The sequence below is a fragment of the Amblyraja radiata genome, chromosome 11 (assembly GCF_010909765.2).
Source record: "Amblyraja radiata isolate CabotCenter1 chromosome 11, sAmbRad1.1.pri, whole genome shotgun sequence".
Classification (NCBI taxonomy): Eukaryota; Metazoa; Chordata; class Chondrichthyes; order Rajiformes; family Rajidae; genus Amblyraja; species Amblyraja radiata.
The window spans coordinates 16,912,007-16,931,535 of NC_045966.1; the positions used below are offsets into that span (position 1 = coordinate 16,912,007).

The 19,529-nt window shown below is 39.9% G+C and overlaps 1 protein-coding gene across 12 annotated transcripts in view; it reads right to left on the bottom strand.

The window, feature by feature from the left end:
• LOC116978333 (ankyrin repeat and KH domain-containing protein 1-like) overlaps positions 1 to 19,529 on the bottom strand; it is a 140,406-nt gene that overhangs the window by 3,743 nt on the left and 117,134 nt on the right. For 7 of the 12 annotated variants that reach the window (XM_033029428.1, XM_033029426.1, XM_033029422.1 and 4 more), the window contains 12 exons: positions 18,003 to 18,178; positions 17,728 to 17,890; positions 16,354 to 16,449; positions 14,749 to 14,865; positions 14,458 to 14,623; positions 13,916 to 14,366; positions 13,667 to 13,822; positions 9,987 to 10,151; positions 5,826 to 7,468; positions 3,086 to 3,277; positions 1,173 to 1,427; positions 893 to 1,068 (listed from right to left, as the gene is read on the bottom strand). In XM_033029428.1, the coding sequence (XP_032885319.1) occupies positions 893 to 1,068; positions 1,173 to 1,427; positions 3,086 to 3,277; positions 5,826 to 7,468; positions 9,987 to 10,151; positions 13,667 to 13,822; positions 13,916 to 14,366; positions 14,458 to 14,623; positions 14,749 to 14,865; positions 16,354 to 16,449; positions 17,728 to 17,890; positions 18,003 to 18,178 (3,756 nt within the window). The remainder of the gene's footprint in view (positions 1 to 892; positions 1,069 to 1,172; positions 1,428 to 3,085; positions 3,278 to 5,825; positions 7,469 to 9,986; positions 10,152 to 13,666; positions 13,823 to 13,915; positions 14,367 to 14,457; positions 14,624 to 14,748; positions 14,866 to 16,353; positions 16,450 to 17,727; positions 17,891 to 18,002; positions 18,179 to 19,529) is intronic. The other 5 variants (XM_033029432.1, XM_033029424.1, XM_033029423.1 and 2 more) reach the window with 2 other exon arrangements.

A 19,529-nucleotide genomic window follows, 5' to 3' on the forward strand; every position in this document is an offset into this window, starting at 1 on the left:
AAAAGAAAGTTGTGAAATAAGAGTCTGTTTCGAGAATTTGGTGTCAAACGTATAAACAACACTACATGCCCAATGTATAACCATGTACAAATAGAGCCTCAATGCTCAGGATGCTGACTGAGCAGGGGACACTGACTTTGGTTCATTAAATTGCCAGTGGATTGCAGAAATTTGTAGACACACCATTGCTCGTAACCTTCGCATTGTTTAATATGATTCCTGTGAATGGGCCAAGACTCAGAAGCATGTAGAAAGGCAGAGATTACTCCCGCCCAGTACCAAGTTTGTGCAAGATTTGACCTTATTGGCAAACTGTAGGCTATGGCAAATTTCATCGATGTCAATATTGATTGACATGTGGCTTCAAGACATGGGAAGTATACTTTTCCTCTGTCTCGTTATGGATATTCATTCTCCGAAGGCAAAGATGAACAGAGGACAATGAATACTAGGTTTATTATCTCACGTGGTTCAGAGAACGAGCCAATGGTGTCTTGGAGCTGGCCTCCAACGTTAAAGTGATTGAGGTTAGATGATCTTGGTTCTGGAGTTGAGTATTGTAGGCTGAACAGTTTACCCATTTGTCCTGTATATCAGTTCCTCTTAAGTTGAAAGCTTGTTGGAGACAAGGTGTATCACTGCCGGGAGGATTGGGGGAAATAAATTCATGAACTGATGGCATACCCTTGTGCCTGCGTCAAGATTGGATCTGTTATGGACCTTTTGGTTAGGATCATTGCTTGAATGGCATTGTGGAAAAAAAAACACAAGATGGAAACTAATTGCAACGGTGATTGCAATTTAACCATTCAATTCAGAGTTTCTGGTTATTACCAGACTAATGCTTCTTGATATTCATGGGCTATTTAAAATAAAGATAACTTTGACTAACCTTGTTATAATCCATGAAATTGCTTGGCACTGGCTGATGGAATGTGTTTGAAGGTGCCACAATTCCAGTATCATCTCTTTCCAATGTCTGATGTTGAGAATATGAAGCTGGGTCTGACATAGATTGATGCATTAAATGACCACCCATCACTCCTTGGGACCAGCCAGATATTCCATCTGGAAGGGAAACATACCAATTGTAAGAGTTTGCATTTTTACTACTTAGCACTGTCACCTCAGTTCTCGGTCATATTTTTCTCATGCTAACTACTAATCCTCACCTGAATTATTGCTGACACCAAAGGACCAGATCCCTCCTTGTCCTACAGGTGTTGTCAGGTTGCCACCCATCATGGTGGAAAGTGGTGTCATAGAGCTAGTCTGCCGAATGCGAGCTGACCTCTCTGTTCCAATAGGAGGTGGTACCTTCCGATCTTGGTTTGCATTATTTGATTTTGCTTGGCCCAAGGAGGGAGGTGCAGAAGCAGCAGATAGGGGCGAAGAAGCTCCAGAAGAAACCGATGGAGGGGATTCACCTGTACAGATATTTTAATCCATAAGTTATAGCCAAGAGTTTGTAGAAGTACATTACGCTACACAGTATATTTATTTTCAAGTGCAGCGCCGTATGATTAGATTTTTTTAAACTATAAATTCTGAACCACGAAAATCTCACTCAAAACAAGTGAGTTTTGCCAATTACTTCGAACCAATTGAAGAGGAAAGGATGACATGGAAATTAATCATTGTAAATGTAAAAATGGTCTAGAATTGATCAAATTATTTAAAAACTGTGGCACAAATCATTCTGTTGTGCTATTTTCTTGATCAGAATATGTTAGCAATTCAGTTTGACACGTTCTAGCAATAGAAAAGCTTTGGCATGAAGCTTAAACATTATGAGAAATACACCTGATCATTAATTTGCAAATCTCAAAAATTAATTTACTAAACCAGGAGGTCAAAGTTGAATGTATCCATTGATAATACAGACATGCCTTACAAGTAGCGTATTATCTCAGGAGATTAAGAAACCTCAAATGCTGGTAATCAAATAAATAATTTATGGCAAGGTGATATTTGTGTTCAAATAGAAGCTGTTATTTCACCCAGAATCCTTATGGCCACTTTTAAGGAAACCTAGAAAATACAAGGAAATCCCATGACCTAGAACTTTATTTTTTTTTACCTAAAGCAACAAAGAGACCCTGAGGTAACTGCTGGGCATATGGAAGTAGGAGCTAATTAGAAACTTTGTAGTTCAGTAATCACCACAATTCTGCCCTTTTTCAAAAATAGGATACATCATCAAATTTGTCTAATTTTTGGCAGGTAATGTTCCTTGGAAGCTCTTTGGAATAGTTTCACTACATTAAAAACATTGCATGTCCTGTTATATCTGACTTTCTTCATTGAGGTCAACCTTCTAACGTCCCTCTTAGGCCACTGTGAATCTTAATAGCTCTGTTGAATCTTAACAGCTCTGTCTCTCTTGGTTTGGCTGCTGATGGGAGATTGAGAAAGCATTTTAAACAATATAAACAAGAGAACAGCTACCACTCATCACTTCCCTCAAAGTGTGAAAAGATAACATTTCAAAAATGTGCGCCAACGCCTGCCATTAAATTGTTCTACATTTCACCAATATTGAAAATCATGATTTTAGACATGTGTAAAAATGTAATGTAATTTATTTAGATGAATCATCTACTATGAAAGAAACAATGAAAGATTAAAAACAAATTTACCAGTTGACAATCAGTTTAATTTTCAATGTACATATTGAGATTCTAGCTTGTAAAATAATCAAAGCCACCAAGACAAATTGTCTTGGCAGATATTTATTCACTGCATATAAGTAACGGCCACAAGATTTAAAGTTTATTTCACTACGTGGTGCCTTCATATGTAGTCACTGAGAGAATGAGAATTTAATCAACTTTACATATAAATAAAAAGTTTGAAATTCTCCCTAAAAATCTCAGGGCTAATGTTCAGTTTTGGCATTGCACCTTCTTTAGTATTTTGGTTTGCAAAGCTAGTATCACAATTCTCTAACTATATTTTAAAGATTGGATCATGGAGGTTTTTACACAAGTGCAAATAATGACTAGTGGGTCTCTTAGATTGAGGAGTACAACTTCCCATGCCCCAAAACACCACTAAAATAAAGAAAGGATCAGCTTGTACATACATGTAGCTGGAGCAGTTGTTGAACTCCAAGGGTGTGGGGAAAAATGTTGTCTGCTGAAGCTAGGAGCAGGCATTCCTACAGGGGCTGGTCCTTGTACATACACCTGACTTCCAGCCATACTTGGAGCAAAACTCGTCATTGGGGTGGAAGAGGAAGAAATGGCATTGCCTGATGGGTCCATAGCAGACATTCCTTCAAAGACATTTTTAAAAAAAGCACATGTAATGGAATATTTGAGAAATGCACATCATAAAAAGTGACTTATCAATAACTTGCACATTTCTCTTTAATTAGGGGGTAATAATTAAAGCTACAAGTGTGTTTCACTTAAATGTCTCACTGCAAAAATGGTAGAGAAAAACAGTTGTAGTCTCATTTAAAAAAAAAGTAGAGGGCATGGACATTACAGTAAACTAAAAGGGACCGATTAAAAACAGGCACGTTGAATACATTTTGCCTAGCACTGTTGAGCATCAGTGATATGGCACAAATGTACTTCACCTGACAGCTCCCGCTACCTCAAGAAAAATATATTATCTTGTCCAATAATAAACACTAGTTGGCAGTTTGTTCCAACGTTTTATTAGATCACTGTTGATCGACTTCAACCTCTATTTATCTGCCTTTGCGGCTCAAAAAAATAGGCCCATCTCAATTTTGAAAATTGATCTTTGGAATTTTGAGAAAGCAGGTCCTGTTTTTATATTGCCTTATGGGGGAAAACGGTGCTTTTCCATTTTATTTCCTCCTAAATGGCCTAATTTCAATCTTAAAAGATCACTTGTATTTATATCATTCATGATTACTAATATTTATATAAATCCTTAACATTCCAAAGTCAATAGAATGCAAAGAATATTTATGCAACCTTCCCTCACATTTACTCTTAGAAATCTAAAGCGAAACTCTGCGGCCAACTCAAGAACCATGTATAGCCAGAGATAGACCAAAGTTCCAGTGGGCAACGTGGTCAAACAAGGTCCCAAGAAAGTTCAACATTTCCAATGACAACTCTGAGAATGTAGCCCAAAACCATTCATTCTCATGTGCCAAGACTGATGCAGTCACCTTGGAGAACCACAAGAGGTTACGGGGCATGGTTTGCTTGCAAGTCCAAAAGCATCCATCAAGGGAATGGATTTGCAGCTACTGTAGGAAGGGTTAACATTCATTCACTCTTCACTCACACCACTGCCAAGCACCATTGACTGACTGTGGCTATCTTTGGTTCCTTTTCCTAATGGCAAGATGTGGGAACTGGTCAGACCACATTTGGAGTAATATGAACAATTTTGGGCCCCATATACGAGGAAGGATGTGCTGGTGTTGGAGAGGGTCCAGAGGAGGTTTACGAGAATGATCCCAGGAATGATTGGATAATACATGATGAGCGTTTGAAGGCACTAGGCCTGTACTCACTGGAGTTTAGAAGGATGAGGAGGGACCTCAGTGAACAGTGAAAGGCCTAGATAGAGTGAATGTGGAGAGGATGTTTCCACTAGTGGGATAGTCTCGGAGCAGAGGCCATAGCCTCAGAATAAAAGAAAGTAACTTTAGAAAGGAGATGGAGGAATTTCTTAAGTAAGAAGGTAGTGAATCTATGGAATTCATTGCCACAGATGGCTGTGGAGGCCAAGTCAATGGATATTTTTGAGGAGATTGACAGATTCTTCATTAGTAAGGGTGTCAGGGGTTATGGGGAGAAGGCATGAGAGAGGGAATGATAGATCAGCCATGATTGAATGGTGAAGTAGACTTGATGGGCCGAATGGCCCAATTCTGCTCCTATAACTGATGAACTTGTGGCTTGCCTCGAAAGGATTCTGATGAATTTGTACTTTATTTCTTTCAACGGTTGCAAGGGGACGGAATTTTAAATCATTGAGGTTGCAAGTTATTTGTCCCCACCTGCATATAAACCTATTTGGGATTGCAGCTTGCCTACTACTGGAAGAATCCATGTCCTTTCACAAATAGCATATTTAATTTTGACGGCCATTATTGATGCTTACATCTCCCCCAACTCCAAAGTACCATCTACCCGCATACACATACATATTCATAGGTTATTACAAAAGCATGTACTACTAAAAACAAGCATATTGATGAGCAGCATACAAAATTAAATTCATTAAGAATTTATCTGTAGTTGATGCTAAACTTCAGAATGCATTGCTATAAAGTGTAAAGCATTTCAGTTACCCCCTTACCTGTAGCAAGCTCACACTAATAATTATCTACTATGATGGAAGTCATAAATTGAATGAATAAACTTTGTAATTTAATATTGAGTTTTGATATACCCTGACAATAAAAAGGGACACAAACTACCAAAAATCGCACAGAATACACCACATGCCAGATTCTTGTCCTGAAAGTGATCAATTCTTCTAATTATAGGAATTACCTGTTCCTGAACATATTCAGAAGAATCTTCAAATGCAAAATGACCCATTTCTAATTATAATTACTGGTCTAGGGTGGGGAAATTAGCCCTAAATAATCCTATCTATATAGTTACATTTTTTAGTAAGAAAAGGCTCCAAGAGAATAGGGAACGAGGTAAGCAAGTACATAAGCTAGTAACATTTTAGAATATTAACTTACAAGTTTCTGCCCAAGTTTCAAAATATTTACAATTATTGCACAGAAACTCAAAATAGTTTACATCAGCATGCTCAAATCAAGAATAAACATGTAATAAACAACATAAGTAATTTACATTTTCTGTTCGTCTCACCTGTTGGGCTTGAAGTCACTCTTTGTGAAGGTGGCCTGAAACCTGGAGCCTTGGAATTATCATGAGGAAGCACTCCATCTAATTGTCCAAGTACAGAGTTGCCCATGTAGTTAGAATGTCCACTGAATGTTGGATCTTGGGTTGGCCGTGAAGGCAGTGGACAACTTCCCCACACGTGATTTGCTGTCATCTGGGTATTGTCAAAGAAAGTGTTGAAAGGGCTGAAGAGAGCTGCAGAGCCAAAGTTTGGAGGCAGGGATTTGCTCCCGGGGTTTGCATGAAGCTGAGAAACATTCAGCATGCCAAGTGCAGATGAAAGCTGCATAGAAGGTACGCCATGCTGCTTCATTGGGTCTTGAGTAGAAACCATTGGAACTGGGTTTGGGACAAAGACAGATTGCGCCTCTTGCTGGACATGGGGATAGAAAGGAGCACCAGGTTGAATTCTGTGCGATACTTGAGGAGAAGCTGCAGCTAACTGAGGTAAAGTGTTGTTGGTCTGAACGCTAGGGCAAGCTGATTTAGTCACTGGGCGAGTAGATGCGAGACTGCTTGGGACCACTAATCCATGATCTGAATTCGAAATATAAGGCTTCGCCAAAGTGGGCCGAATATCTGAGGAGCTACGGCTTGGAATTTGTGGCAGAATGCTGGGAAGTGATGAAGTAGGTTGTATTCCTATAGCTCCAGAATTACTGTTGACTGAGGAGCTGCTGCAGATATTTGAAAGTGCGCACTGGCTCCCTGCTGGTTGATCTGTGGTGGTCACCTCTTCCTTTGAAGTGGTGGTGGTAAATGATTCATTCTTAGTCAATGACATGGACTGCTGAGAAGACTGTGCAACAACTGGTGGAGGTGGTGGTGGAGTAGGTGGTTGCCCATTGCTCACTGATACAGTTGAACTTACAGGCAGCGAACAGGAACTGCTTGTCACAGCTGAAGTCACAGATATCATGGTGTTAGTTTTATTGACCGAGGTGAAGAGTTGTTTTCTGGCCGATGTAGTTGGACTGCTTGTGACACATAAAGACTGTGTCGTGAAAGTTGGAGAACTCACTGCCACAGAAGGCGAATTGATAGAAGCTGAATTACCACTGTCGGCATGAACAATATTGCCACCTTGGTTTGTGAGACGAGTTGTATTGTGTTTCGGTGAACTGTTGGCACTCCCAGGACTTACAGGTCTTACTGGGAAAGGGCCCCAAGTGTTTGGCGATGGAGAGAAGGTTCCTCCAAAGTGCGCCATGGGTAACCGTGGGTGCCGAATCTGCTGAATGGTTTGAGCAGCTAACAAAGCATGTGCCAACTGTGGATGTGAATAAGCCAACGGAAGCGACACTGAAAATGTAGGACGCATATTGTTTGATACAATATTTTTACCAGATTTGTTAATGGATTGTAATGATGCAGATGATGGTGAAGCCAGAGAAGCTGTTGAAGATGACGACATCATTGAAACGCTTATTCTGTTTCCTGCAGTTGTAGTGCTAGATGTACTTGTCGCAGCAGTAGACCCCATTCTTGTGTTGGCCGTGACACTTTTGATATGATTCCGAGGAATCAAATCTTCCAGTTCCTTTGCAGGATCCTGAATTAGTGCATTAATCAGCTGCACGGCGTGTCTTGTTGATTCTGTGCCACCTCTGTAAAGAGTAAAATATAAAGCTTTATCATTAGTGAAAGTTTGTTTAGATCCCTTCGATTTTTGCTTGCAATTAAATGTGGTTCAGCTCAACTCAACCAAGATAGTGAGAGAAAAAGCAGGAAATTGTTTTATTGAAATTAGTCTACCAAGTGTAATGGGAAATAGTGGAAAATAAGTGGTAATAAAACAGGACATTCAGAAAATCATAAGGCAATCAAGCAGAATCAATAGGATTTTATGAAAGGGAAATCCTGAAAGAGGTTCCTGTAGATGTTATGTTCTTGGATTTCCAATAGGCAGAGGTTTGGGATGAGAATGTTATCTTCAGCCTGGTGGGGTGGGGTATAACAGATCAATGTTGAAACCCATTTATATATGATCTGTATTACTGATTTGGATGAAGGGACAGAGCACAATTTGCTAATAATATGTTCAAATATGTAAAGATGTGGTTATGGGAGGCCATATTGGCAATTAAGTAATATGATTAAATTTGAGAGGTTATCCAATTTGAAAGAATGGAACGAGCTACAAAATGTTGTGGAATAAAGAGGTCTGGGGGCCCTGTGTATCAAACAACAAAATTATGTAATGTTGTTACAACAAGTAATTATGACGGCGAAGGGAATATTGCCAAAAGGTATGCAGTACACAATAAGAGAAAAGATAATGCAACTCTCTCATGGATTGACAAAACGTGCAGGAGTAGGCAGGCAGTATCTCTGGAGAAAAAGGACGGGTGACGTTTCGGGTCGGGACCCATCTTCAGGCTAGCTCACACCTGGATTAATGCATACATATTTAGTCACTAAATTTAAGGAATGATATATTTGCATTGTAGGCAATGCAAACGTTGCTGACTGGGTTAGTCATATAGCACGGAACCAGGCCCTTCAACTTGTCCATGCTCACCAAGATGCCTCAGCTACACTATCCCACTTGCACATGTTTGGCTCAAATCCCTCTAAACCGTTCTTAAACATGAACCTATCCCAATATCTTTTAACTGTTATGATAGTACCTGCCTCAATGACCTCCTCAGGCAACTCGTTCCATATACCCACCACTGGAAAAGGTTGTCCTTCAGATTCCTATTAAATCTTTCCCCTCTCACCTTAAACCAACGTCTGGTTCTTGATTTCCTTACACAGGGTAAAGGATTATGTGCATTACCCTATCTAATCCCCTCATGATTATATCCATCTCTATAAGATCACCCCTCAGCCTCCTGCACTCTAAGGAATAAATTCTTATAGCTTGCCCATCTTCTCTCTACAGGTCAGTCCTGCCAATATCCTTGTAAATCTTCTCTGCTCTCTTTCCAGTTTAATAACATCCTTCCAATAGCAGGGTGACCAAAAAATGTATTGTACAACTGTAACATAACATCCCAACTTCTATACTCAATACCCTGACTGATGGAAGGCTAACATGCCGGAGACCCGGGTTTGATTCTGACTATGGATGAAACGCACGTCTGTGTCCACGCATCACCAGAGCTGCCGAGAATGTTTATCGCGAGTGACCTATGACCTGGGCATGCGCAGTCGGAATGCCGAACTCGCTTATTCAGAAAAAAACGTACCTCTTGCTTGCTTAGATATTGAAATCTCAATACGGATAATTGAATAATGGGAAGAATTTTGCAGTTGCAGCATCCACTGTTCCTTGTCGATGCTGCAACTGCAAAAATCTTCCCATTCCTATACTGACCTTTCTGTCCTAGTGAGACCACACACAAACTGGAGGAACGACACCTCACATTCCACTTGGGGAGCTTATAGCACCAATGGTCCAAACTGATTTCTCCAATTTTAGGTAACTAACCAAACGCACCTCAATGCCTTTTGCTCCAACCTTTCTCCACCTCTCTTTTTCCTGTGCCTCAACTGGACTTGCACCCATTTCTTCCCCTTCCACCGACATTCCTTGCTCTGGTTTCACAATTAACAGCTCTTCTAACCTTATCTCACGCCTTTTGTCATTTCATCTCTGACCTTTGTCCAACCATCTGCCTATCAAACACCACATTCACAAGTTTCAACTTGTCACTTGCCAGGCTTTGCCATGCCCCTCCTCTCTTCCTGCTTCCTGTCCCCCACCCCAACCCAAAGATCTTATAAGATCTTTGCCCCAACCCACTACAATCAGTCAAAGTATGCAACGTCACTTATCCATGTTCTCCAGAGATGCTGCCTGACCCATTGAGTTAATCCAGCATTTTGTGTCGTTTAAAAAAAAAAACCCCCACAAAGATGTTAATTTTCATCAGAGGGTGGAGACACAAAAAATATTTCCTTTAGAGTTTTGTGTACTTTGAAGAGCTTTAGGAATATATGAGATAATTATGAGCGTGAAACACTTGAATCAGCAAGCCAAGCCAGGAATATCACTGATCAACTTAAATGTCATAGAACCTACGCAGGTTTCTTCCAGCTTGAATGTTACCACAAGCAAAGCAATTCGCAGCTTTTTCGCCGTTTGTCTTCGTAAATTCTAGTTAAACATCCAATTACCTTATTGTGATCATTCTTTCTCCATTTTTGTCTTTTTGCTTGTCAACATCAATGTGTGCACCAGTAACATCTTGGATAGCAGTTATATTGCATCCCCCTCTTCCCATTATCCTTGATACAACCGACGCGGGGACTGATAATTTCTTTGACCTGGTTAAAGCAACTCTATATAAAAATCACAAAATTCTCAATATATATTATTTCAATTTTGCTTTTTCACATACAAACCCCACCCCCTCCCCCTCCCCCAAAAGCAACAACATATGCCAGGATATGGAAACCGAGACACCAGCAGTCTTTGGTAACATATCACAAGCAAACATTCCTCACACTTAATATGATATCCAATAGTAAAAGTTTACTCAAACATTCAAGACCCCGGCTAAGTTTTGTCTTACAATACCCATACATTTTCCATTATGATAATCAGAATCAAAAGTTGGTTAATTTTAAGTCTATGTCATGGTATCCAAAACAAATTTGATGCAGCTTTAACAATGCCCTTGCTTAATTTAAAGACCAAGAAGTAAATCCAAACTCCACTGACCCCTGACATCTGTGGTAGACATGTTACCGGAAAGGATTCTGAGGTATAAGATATACATGCATTTGGAAACACCGGGGTTGACGAGGGATAGGTAGCATGTTTTTGAGCATGGGAGATCATGTATCACACATTTGATTCCGTTTAAGTAACCCAGATGGTTGATGAGGGCAAGAGCTTGAACTTGACCAAAGCCTTTGATAAGTTCCACAAGGTAGGTTGCTCGGGAAATTTAGATGGCAGGGAATCTAGGGAGAGCTAACTATTTAGACACAAAATTGGCTTTGTGGCAGGAATCAGGGCGGTATCAAGGAGTCAGTCATAAAGTTGTACAGCAAAGATGGGCAAAAAAACTGTCTGTGAAGAAAGACAAAGACTGGGGAACTTGGGACAGTTAATGTAAGCATCTTGAGGACAGTCAGAATGACGGTAGAGGTGGTGCTGAACATCCTATGGTGTATGAAGGTTGACAAATCTCCCAGGCCTGATCAAATATATCTGAGGCCACTTTGGGAAGCTAGAAAAAGAAATTGCAGACTCCATGGCTGAGATATTTGAAGCATCATTAGATAAGGATGAGGTTCTGGAAGAATGGAAGGTGGCTACTGTTATGCCTCTGTATAAGCAGGGCTGCATAGAAAAGCCTGGGAACTATAGACCAGTGAGCCCAACATCTGTGGTTGGTAAATTACTCAAAAGTACTCAGAAGGATAATGTATAAGCATTTGGTTAGACAAGGGGTTGATTAGGGACAGCTGGCATGGCTGTGTGTGTGGGAGATAATGCCTCACGAATACGATTGAGTTTTTTGAAGTAGTAACCAAAAAGGTTGATGAGGGTAAAGCCGTAAACATTGTCTATATGGATTTCAGGAAGACATTTGATACGGTTGCACACAGTAGACTGCTCTGGAAGGTTAGATTACATGGGATCCAGAGAGCTAGCCGACTGGATAGAAAAATGGCCCATGAAAGGAAGCAGAAAGTGATGGTGAAAAGTTGTATTTCGGACTGGAGGCCTGTGACAAGTGGTGTGCCTCGGGGATCGGTGCTGGGTTTATTCACTTTTTGTGGTTTATATCAACGATTTTGATGAGAATGTACAAGGCATGTTTAGTAAGTTTGCAGTTGATTCTAAATTGGGTGGTATTATAAATAGGTATAAGATGGTTAGCAAAAATTACAGCAGGATCACAATCAGTTAGGCAAGTGGGCTGGGGAGTGGTTAATGACATTAAATCCAGATAAGTTGCATTTTGGGAAGTCAAACTAGGGCAGGACCTTTATGGTGAATGGCAGGGCTCTGGAGAGTGTTGTAGAGCAGAGGGATCCAGGGGTGCAGGCACATAGTTCCTTGAAAGAGGCGTAACATGCAGATAGAGTGGTCAAGAACCTACCAGAGGTTATGGGGAGAAGGCAGGAGAATGGGGTTAGGAGGGAGAGAGAGATCAGTCGTGATTGAATGGCGGAGTAGACTTGATGGGCCGAATGGCGTAATTCTATTATCATCCCTATCATGAAGGCCTCGGGCACATTGGCCATCAGCCAGGGTATCGAGTAGTTGGGATGTAATATTAGAATTGTACAACACGTTGCCATGCTCTATGACTAAAAGTTGCTGCAATACTTTAGGATGCATCATCTTACACTGGAGGGCGCCCATCTCTGCACTCCACAGTGCAATTATTTAAATGTACATTGAATGCCATACATTTTCCCCCCAATGTCATGATCATCTAAAATAATTTTAAAACTATTATGAGTACCAAATGTTATGTTCAAAAACTATTAATTTTTCCATCTTTGTCCTTTTAATATTCCTATTTAATTAGTCTAAAAGAGAGAATCTTTTGGACTGTACTGCAATTTAGAAATCAATATCGTTGGCATTGCAAAGGGCATTCAATACACGTTTAACTGGACCTTAATGTGCAGAGAAGCTCTTCCTGCAGCATATGATGATTCAACGTAAACTACTGTAGCAACATCTTTATATTTGTTTGAAAAAAATCTTTCAGATAAAATTTCATAAACAAAAAGGATGTAAATTATTCTCGCACATAAAATTGATCATGGCAATTGACGGAACTGTAGCAATGCTCACCAAACGCAATTTCCCTAGACCGAGGATATAATTTCGGGCATTGGGGGCTAATTTTTATAAAGCTGCATAAAATTCATTACTGCAAAATATAATTACATTCTTTCATTGAACTTTCAGATTACTTAATAAGAATAATGCCTTGGCAAACGTAATCATTTAAAAATCTTACATTGTTGATTCTTTGTGGTACTTTGATATGCAAAGACATTTTTTGCTATAATGAAAAGTACATCATTCTGCATAAACTGTACTGAAATACCGATAATGCATTACATCCAGCCTTCTTAACTGTCAACATTTGCCTTAACAAAACTTTCCCACAAATGGATCTAATTTGGATATCAACGAATGGTTGTAAGATAATTCAGTATTTGCCACAATATATCTGCGGCGGATCTCTGAGCGAGTTATGTTTTTTAGCTTTAGAGATACAACGTGACAATAGGCCCTTCGGCCCATCGAGTCCATGCTGTACCTGTACACTAGTTCCATGTTATCCTATTTTTGCATCTTTCACACGAGGGGCAATTTACTGAAGCTAATTAACCGACAAGCCTACACATCTTTGAAATATGGGAGGAAATTAAAGCACCAGAGAAACCCACGCAGTCACAGGGAGAACATACAAACATGGAACAGACAGCACCCATAGTCAGGATCGAACCCGGGTTTCTGGCGCTGTGAGGCAGCAGCTCAACCGCTGCGCCACCATGCTGTCTAATATTGTATCCAAGTACACCTTATTTTGTAACATTCTCATCAAGTAAACAAAATCAAAGTGCTGGCATTATCTTAAAGTTTAAACTACATGAGTCAGGCATTCATAACATGACCATTGTGACACGTACAATCTGTACATTGTCAAACAAAAAATCTTAAATTTTGACCAAAACACACCTAGGCCAGAGGAATTAAGCAGTTTTCAGTTTCTTTACATTTATTTTGATGGAAAATTGGGAGCATGAATTTACTTCTTCAGATATCTTGTAAGCATACTTAATACAGATAATGAATTAATAAATGTTGTAGTTACCTTCGTACAACTTCTTTCCAGCCATCTTCTCTCTTTTGACCTCGCTTTGGACTGGTTAAATTCATTTTTCCATTTGGAGAGGACAATGGCAGTGAAGTGGACTTGTGAGTTGTAGATAGTGAGTTGGAATTTGGTTCACTGGTGCTATCATGAAGTCTAGAAATAAGCACATTTCACAATTAGGAGAAAATGCCAAATGCAAAGATACTGTTGAGGAAGAATCAAAGTCTGAACAAATGTTAATCCCACCTTGCATGATTCTGAGTTTCTGAGAAGGATGTATTAGACTTTTCACTTCTTGTCGGATATAACTTCTGCTCACTGAAGTTGTGGAAATCAGCAATTACGTTGAGCTCTTGGCTTTTACCACCACTGCTGCACTCACTATTGCAGTCTGTACTGTCAACGTTGTCTGAATCACTGTTCGCTCCTGCACCACCACCTCTTGGTTCACCATTGATTTTATTTTTATCTGCCTTCTGTTGGGCTATAGACATATGCTGATCTTCTAGAATTATTTGAACACTTTGCGAGGAATCCTTAGTTTTGTTTTTCTTGTTCTTCCTGTTAGTACTTGGTGTTGTTACGACATTAGCTCTCTTTTTCCCATAAGCACTAGTAAAGGTGGCTGAAGTTGCAGAGATACCAATGGTTGTCGTCGTGGTTGCACTGGGAGGTTCTATGGGCACAACTTCCTCATCTGTGGAAAAACCAGGAGCAAATCAGTTCAATCTTTAAACAAAAAACAAAGCCCCTAAAATATGTGCCTTTCGCATAAGATGAAAACTTGCCTTCAAATCTATCTTTTTCAGGAGTTTGCTGCTTTTCTGAACTCTCCTTAACTCGGGCTTCTTCCTCCTCCTGTTTCCGCTTCTGCTCTTCTTTCTTCTTTTTCCGTTTTTCCTTTCTTTTCTCCCTTTTTGCTGCAAGAGCTAGTTTTCGGCTTTCTTCTCTTGACTACAAAGATATTAATGTACAGATTAAGTAATAAAGTGTGCAGATTTTATTATTTACAAAAATAGACCATGTTGCTAGAAGGGAATTAATTCAAGAGACACGATTTTAGAATAATCATCTCCCACCTTCTCCAAGTCCAGCTCCTTCAGCAGAATGCTTGCATTCTTGTTTGCTTCAGCGGCTTGCTGGTCCTTTGCTTTAACAATTGTTTCCATGCATTGGTGGCATTTCTTAAGCAGCTCCTAGAACAGTGAATTATAATCAGATTAAAAGCTCTTACATTTTTAGGGCATCATAATGTGTGTATATATACACAGTGGCTAGAAGATTAAAAGTGTAACTAGGAAAAAGTGATGTTCACTTATCCACAAAGCATACGTCATGAAAATGTTCAAATACCGTTTCCTTATAGCAATAGCACAATTGTTAACTAAACCTCTGTCCAAAACATTTGACCAATTGTTTATCATAAATTATGGAACACCTTATTACAAACGGAAAATAATAATCTTAATAGGGCTTTGTCAAATCAATTAAATCTTAAAGTGCCAAAATGTCATAGAGACATGGACTAGTGCAGATGGACATCTTGGTCACTATGGATGAATGGGGCCAAAGGGCCCTATCTTTGCTATATGAATCAGAGGTGCAAGCCATCTGGAGACTGACAAAAATATTTTGGCACAAATTATTTGTAGGTCAGCAGGTTTCTTGAATTATGTAAACAAGTATTGCTTAGATTCATGGGTACACAAAATTATTCTCTCCGGCTCTAGCACATTACCATCTCTGCGTTCTTTAGCATGGGTAATCACAAAATTCTTCAATGCATTTCTGTTGCCAAGTTCAATAGGACTGCTTGTGTTTGGTTCCATTTTTTGTTATGACCTGAACAATTTCAGCATTTACAGCTTATTTCAAGACACGCAAGAATTTATCCTTGGCTCTTCCTCATCTGTGCGTTCTATTTTGGGACATTATCTACTCTCTTGTGGTCAGACGTTGGAAAATAAAATGCAGACAATAGATTTTGTATGTGGAATTGAAGAGCCTCTTGTCAGAGGTTAGGAAAATGGAATGTACCACTTTGCATTTCTATCCTCTTTGCTAAGAGTCTACATGAATAAAGAGTTCAAACTGTACTTAATGGTTTCAATTGCAGATAACTGGAGGTGGGGATAAAATCAGAACAAGTTATTGACAGAGAACAGATAGCATTTCTGACTGAGCAGAAATGGGTCATAAAGCTCAGTTCAGAATCAATTTGAACAGAGTCTGAAAGAGTACATCAGGGGCGATTTTGTGACAGATCACAAAGCGATAGCTTATGTCTTCCTAACTTTCGGCTGGAAGCTCTTCAATGCTAGATACAAACCGAAAACAAAGACCTGCACCGGTCCAGTCATTGTGCAAATATAATCAGCATACATGTGAAAGCTGAACCCAGGAGAACAGAATATAGAATAATGAGCCACGGTTAGATTTTTGGCACCTTGATAGGTTTTGCAAATAATAGAAATTATTGTTGTGAATGTCAAAATAAAAATGAAATCAGATATTCATAGCGTGGTAATAAAGTGTTGGAGATTATGTAATTGTAATTATCCACGCTAAAGATGCAGAGATCTTCAAGAGGAATATGTACAAATGTCAACATTTAAATTAAAACCCAAGAGGCCAAGAAAAATAATTTTGCACTCTTGAATCTCACAAAATGGGATTGCACTCACCTTGTCAGTTATCGTTGCTATGTATCTCATACACTCAATATCAGATGGAAATTGGTTCACCTCCTTCACCAAATACTGCACAACTTTTACATGACCCTGGTTTATAAAAAAAAGTATGATTCAATCTATACATTGAACATGAAACTTAAATGACATTCCAGTAAGATTTCACAAAGATTTGTTCATACATAAATTATTGTAAGCTTACTGATTAAACCATCAAATCACCTTACACGCCTAAAAGAAAATTACATTATTCTCAATCTATTGTCTTTAACTGTTTCAATAAAAAATTTACAGCAGACATTTTAGATACATTTAAGCGATGCCAGGATGCAAATAAATGAGAAAAGATGCAGAATCTGAGTTTCCCTATTGCCCTGAGTTACTATTCTGCATTCTTAGTGCATAAAGCATCATTACAAATGTTTTCTTCCTTTGACACGGGTATCTAAATTTGACCAGATAGGAAAAACGCTGTCATGGTATCTTTCATTCCGAAGATACAATTTGAGCCCAGCCTACCCCTTCAAAGCAATTTAGGTTAATTCAAGAACAATCCCAAATTTTCATTTCACTGCACATCTCGTATGTGTATATGTGATGAATAAACTTGACTTGACTTGAAATGTACTGGATTTCCTGACAGATTACACAGGGATAGCTTTCTCTTGATGAATTTAAACCTGATTATTTCGAATATTGCTGGTAGTGAGAAGCCTTTATTTAATCTATGAAAGTTTCACAGTACATAGAGCTCTGGATATCATTTTTTTTTAGTCTCGCATTTTGGCAAGAGAAACTATTTTATAGCTTAATAAATTGAAGGAAAAAAGTCACACACAGGCGTGCAAGCAAATGGCAGCGAATAAGAATTAAAAGTACAACTTGTCCTATTTCCACAAACCATAAAGACACAAACATCATTTAAATAGTTCAGTGTACCTGAACACTTGAACCACATACAAAGCCAAATACTGCAGGGGCTGGAATTCTGAAATAAATATTGATTTATCTGATCCAGCAGCATAGATTTCTACATGGGGCTATGTTGGGGGGGGGGGGGGGAGTCAAAGTAAAAGGTTGAAACCACTATTAAATATTTGAGATAAGATCAGTTTAAGTGAGAAGTCAAGATTTAGCACCAATGCAAAAAGATTGATAGCATCCTCATAGTCAATGGCATTGTGGGGCTTGGCCCTCTTTGCTGATGAAAGAGCCAATCTTGTTACTTACTCAAATCAAATTGAAACATTAAATGGAAACCAAGCAGCTGTTCTGAATAAATGTATATTCCTACCTAACTGTCCATTTCCCAATTTTACAAAGTAAACAACATTCTGGAGAATAGTTGAGTAAAAGACAAGAGTTTACCTTGCGGAAAGCTGCCATTAGAGGTGTGATTTTCCGGTTGTCTGCTGCATCCACATCAGCTCCAGCCTGGACCAATAACTGGACTACATCAAAATGCCCACCATTTGCTGCCAGCCATAAAGGCGTGTTACCTTTCTTATTGCGAACATCGATGTGAGCCCCTCTGATGTGTTCAAACAAAGATGGATAAAATTGTTGGCTATACATTTACAGGACCATAATGTAATCATATTGAAACAAGTATTTTTGCATTAAATATTTAGATCATTAAATACCTGTTAATCAGCAGTTCACAGAATTTGTAGTGACCCTTATCTGCGGCAATGGTTAAAGCTGTATCACGTGATGAAGGCACAGGTGGTGCATTAACATCAGCACCTTTATCAAGCAGAACTCTTCCCACTTCTGCATACCCTCCAGAGGCAGCTTCCATTAAAGGTGTAAGGCCAGTCTAAATAGAAACGGTTCCAGTTATATGAAACTGCAGACAAACATTTTAATTTTATATGTCACTAGACCAAGTGCAGACCCGGTTGCGAGGGGAGGGGGCGGCCTGAGGCGTCACACACACATCAACCAACCTCAAACACACACTAACCACCCCCATTGATATTATATTAATGTTATTAATTCACTCCTTTTACCCCATGCCCTGCCCTATCTACTCACACATAGCCCCCATTTCGCAGGCACGGAGGGGGAGGGGGAGGCACAGAGAGGGGGACTCGGAGGCACAGGGAGGGAAACGGAGGCACAGGGAGGGAGACGGAGACACAGAGAGGGACACACACACACACACACACACAGAGGGACACACACACACACAGAGGGACACACACACACACACACACAGAGGGACACACACACACACACAGAGGGACACACACACAGAGGGACACACACACAGAGGGACACACACACAGAGGGACACACACACACAGAGGGACACACACACACAGAGGGACACACACACACACAGAGGGACACACACACACACAGAGGGACACACACACACACAGAGGGACACACACAGAGAGGGACACACAGAGAGGGACACACACAGAGGGACACACACACAGAGGGACACACACACACAGAGGGACACACACACAGAGGGACACACACACAGAGGGACACACACACAGAGGGACACACACAGAGAGGGACACACACAGAGAGGGAAACACACAGAGAGGGATACACACAGAGAGGGACACACACAGAGAGGGACACAGCAATGTCATGTAAATGAGAGTAGTCATGTTTAGTATTTTGTTGCATATCCACGTGTGCTTGTTTAGGATTAATCTTTCTGCTTTGTTTGAATTCCTTTTAGTCTTACTGCCTCTTATTCCTTCCCATAGTTCCCCAACTTTCTGCCCATTTCTGAGCACAAGAGTTTGGAAACAGGATTCAATTATTCTCACTGCTAGTCTACCCAGCACACGGATATGAAAGATCCAGAGGCATTTGGGGCAAACATGGGCAGGTGGGACTTGTGTCGATGGGGCATCTTGGTCGGCATGGGCAAATTAGGCTGAAGGACCTGTTTCCTTGCTGTATGACTAAACCAACATACATCTGAGAAAGATCAACAAGTGTACGGCATAGACATTGTAGGTCGGATGGTCTATTCCTGTGCTATACTGTTCTCTGTTATATGAATAACAGAGAGAGGGCACCAACTATAGACAGGCTACAAACAGAAACTAGAACTTGATGATGATGCAAAGTGATTTTGTCCTTCCAGAGGCAAGAACATGCATTGTTATAATAGTTAGAAAAAGGACACTTTAATCATA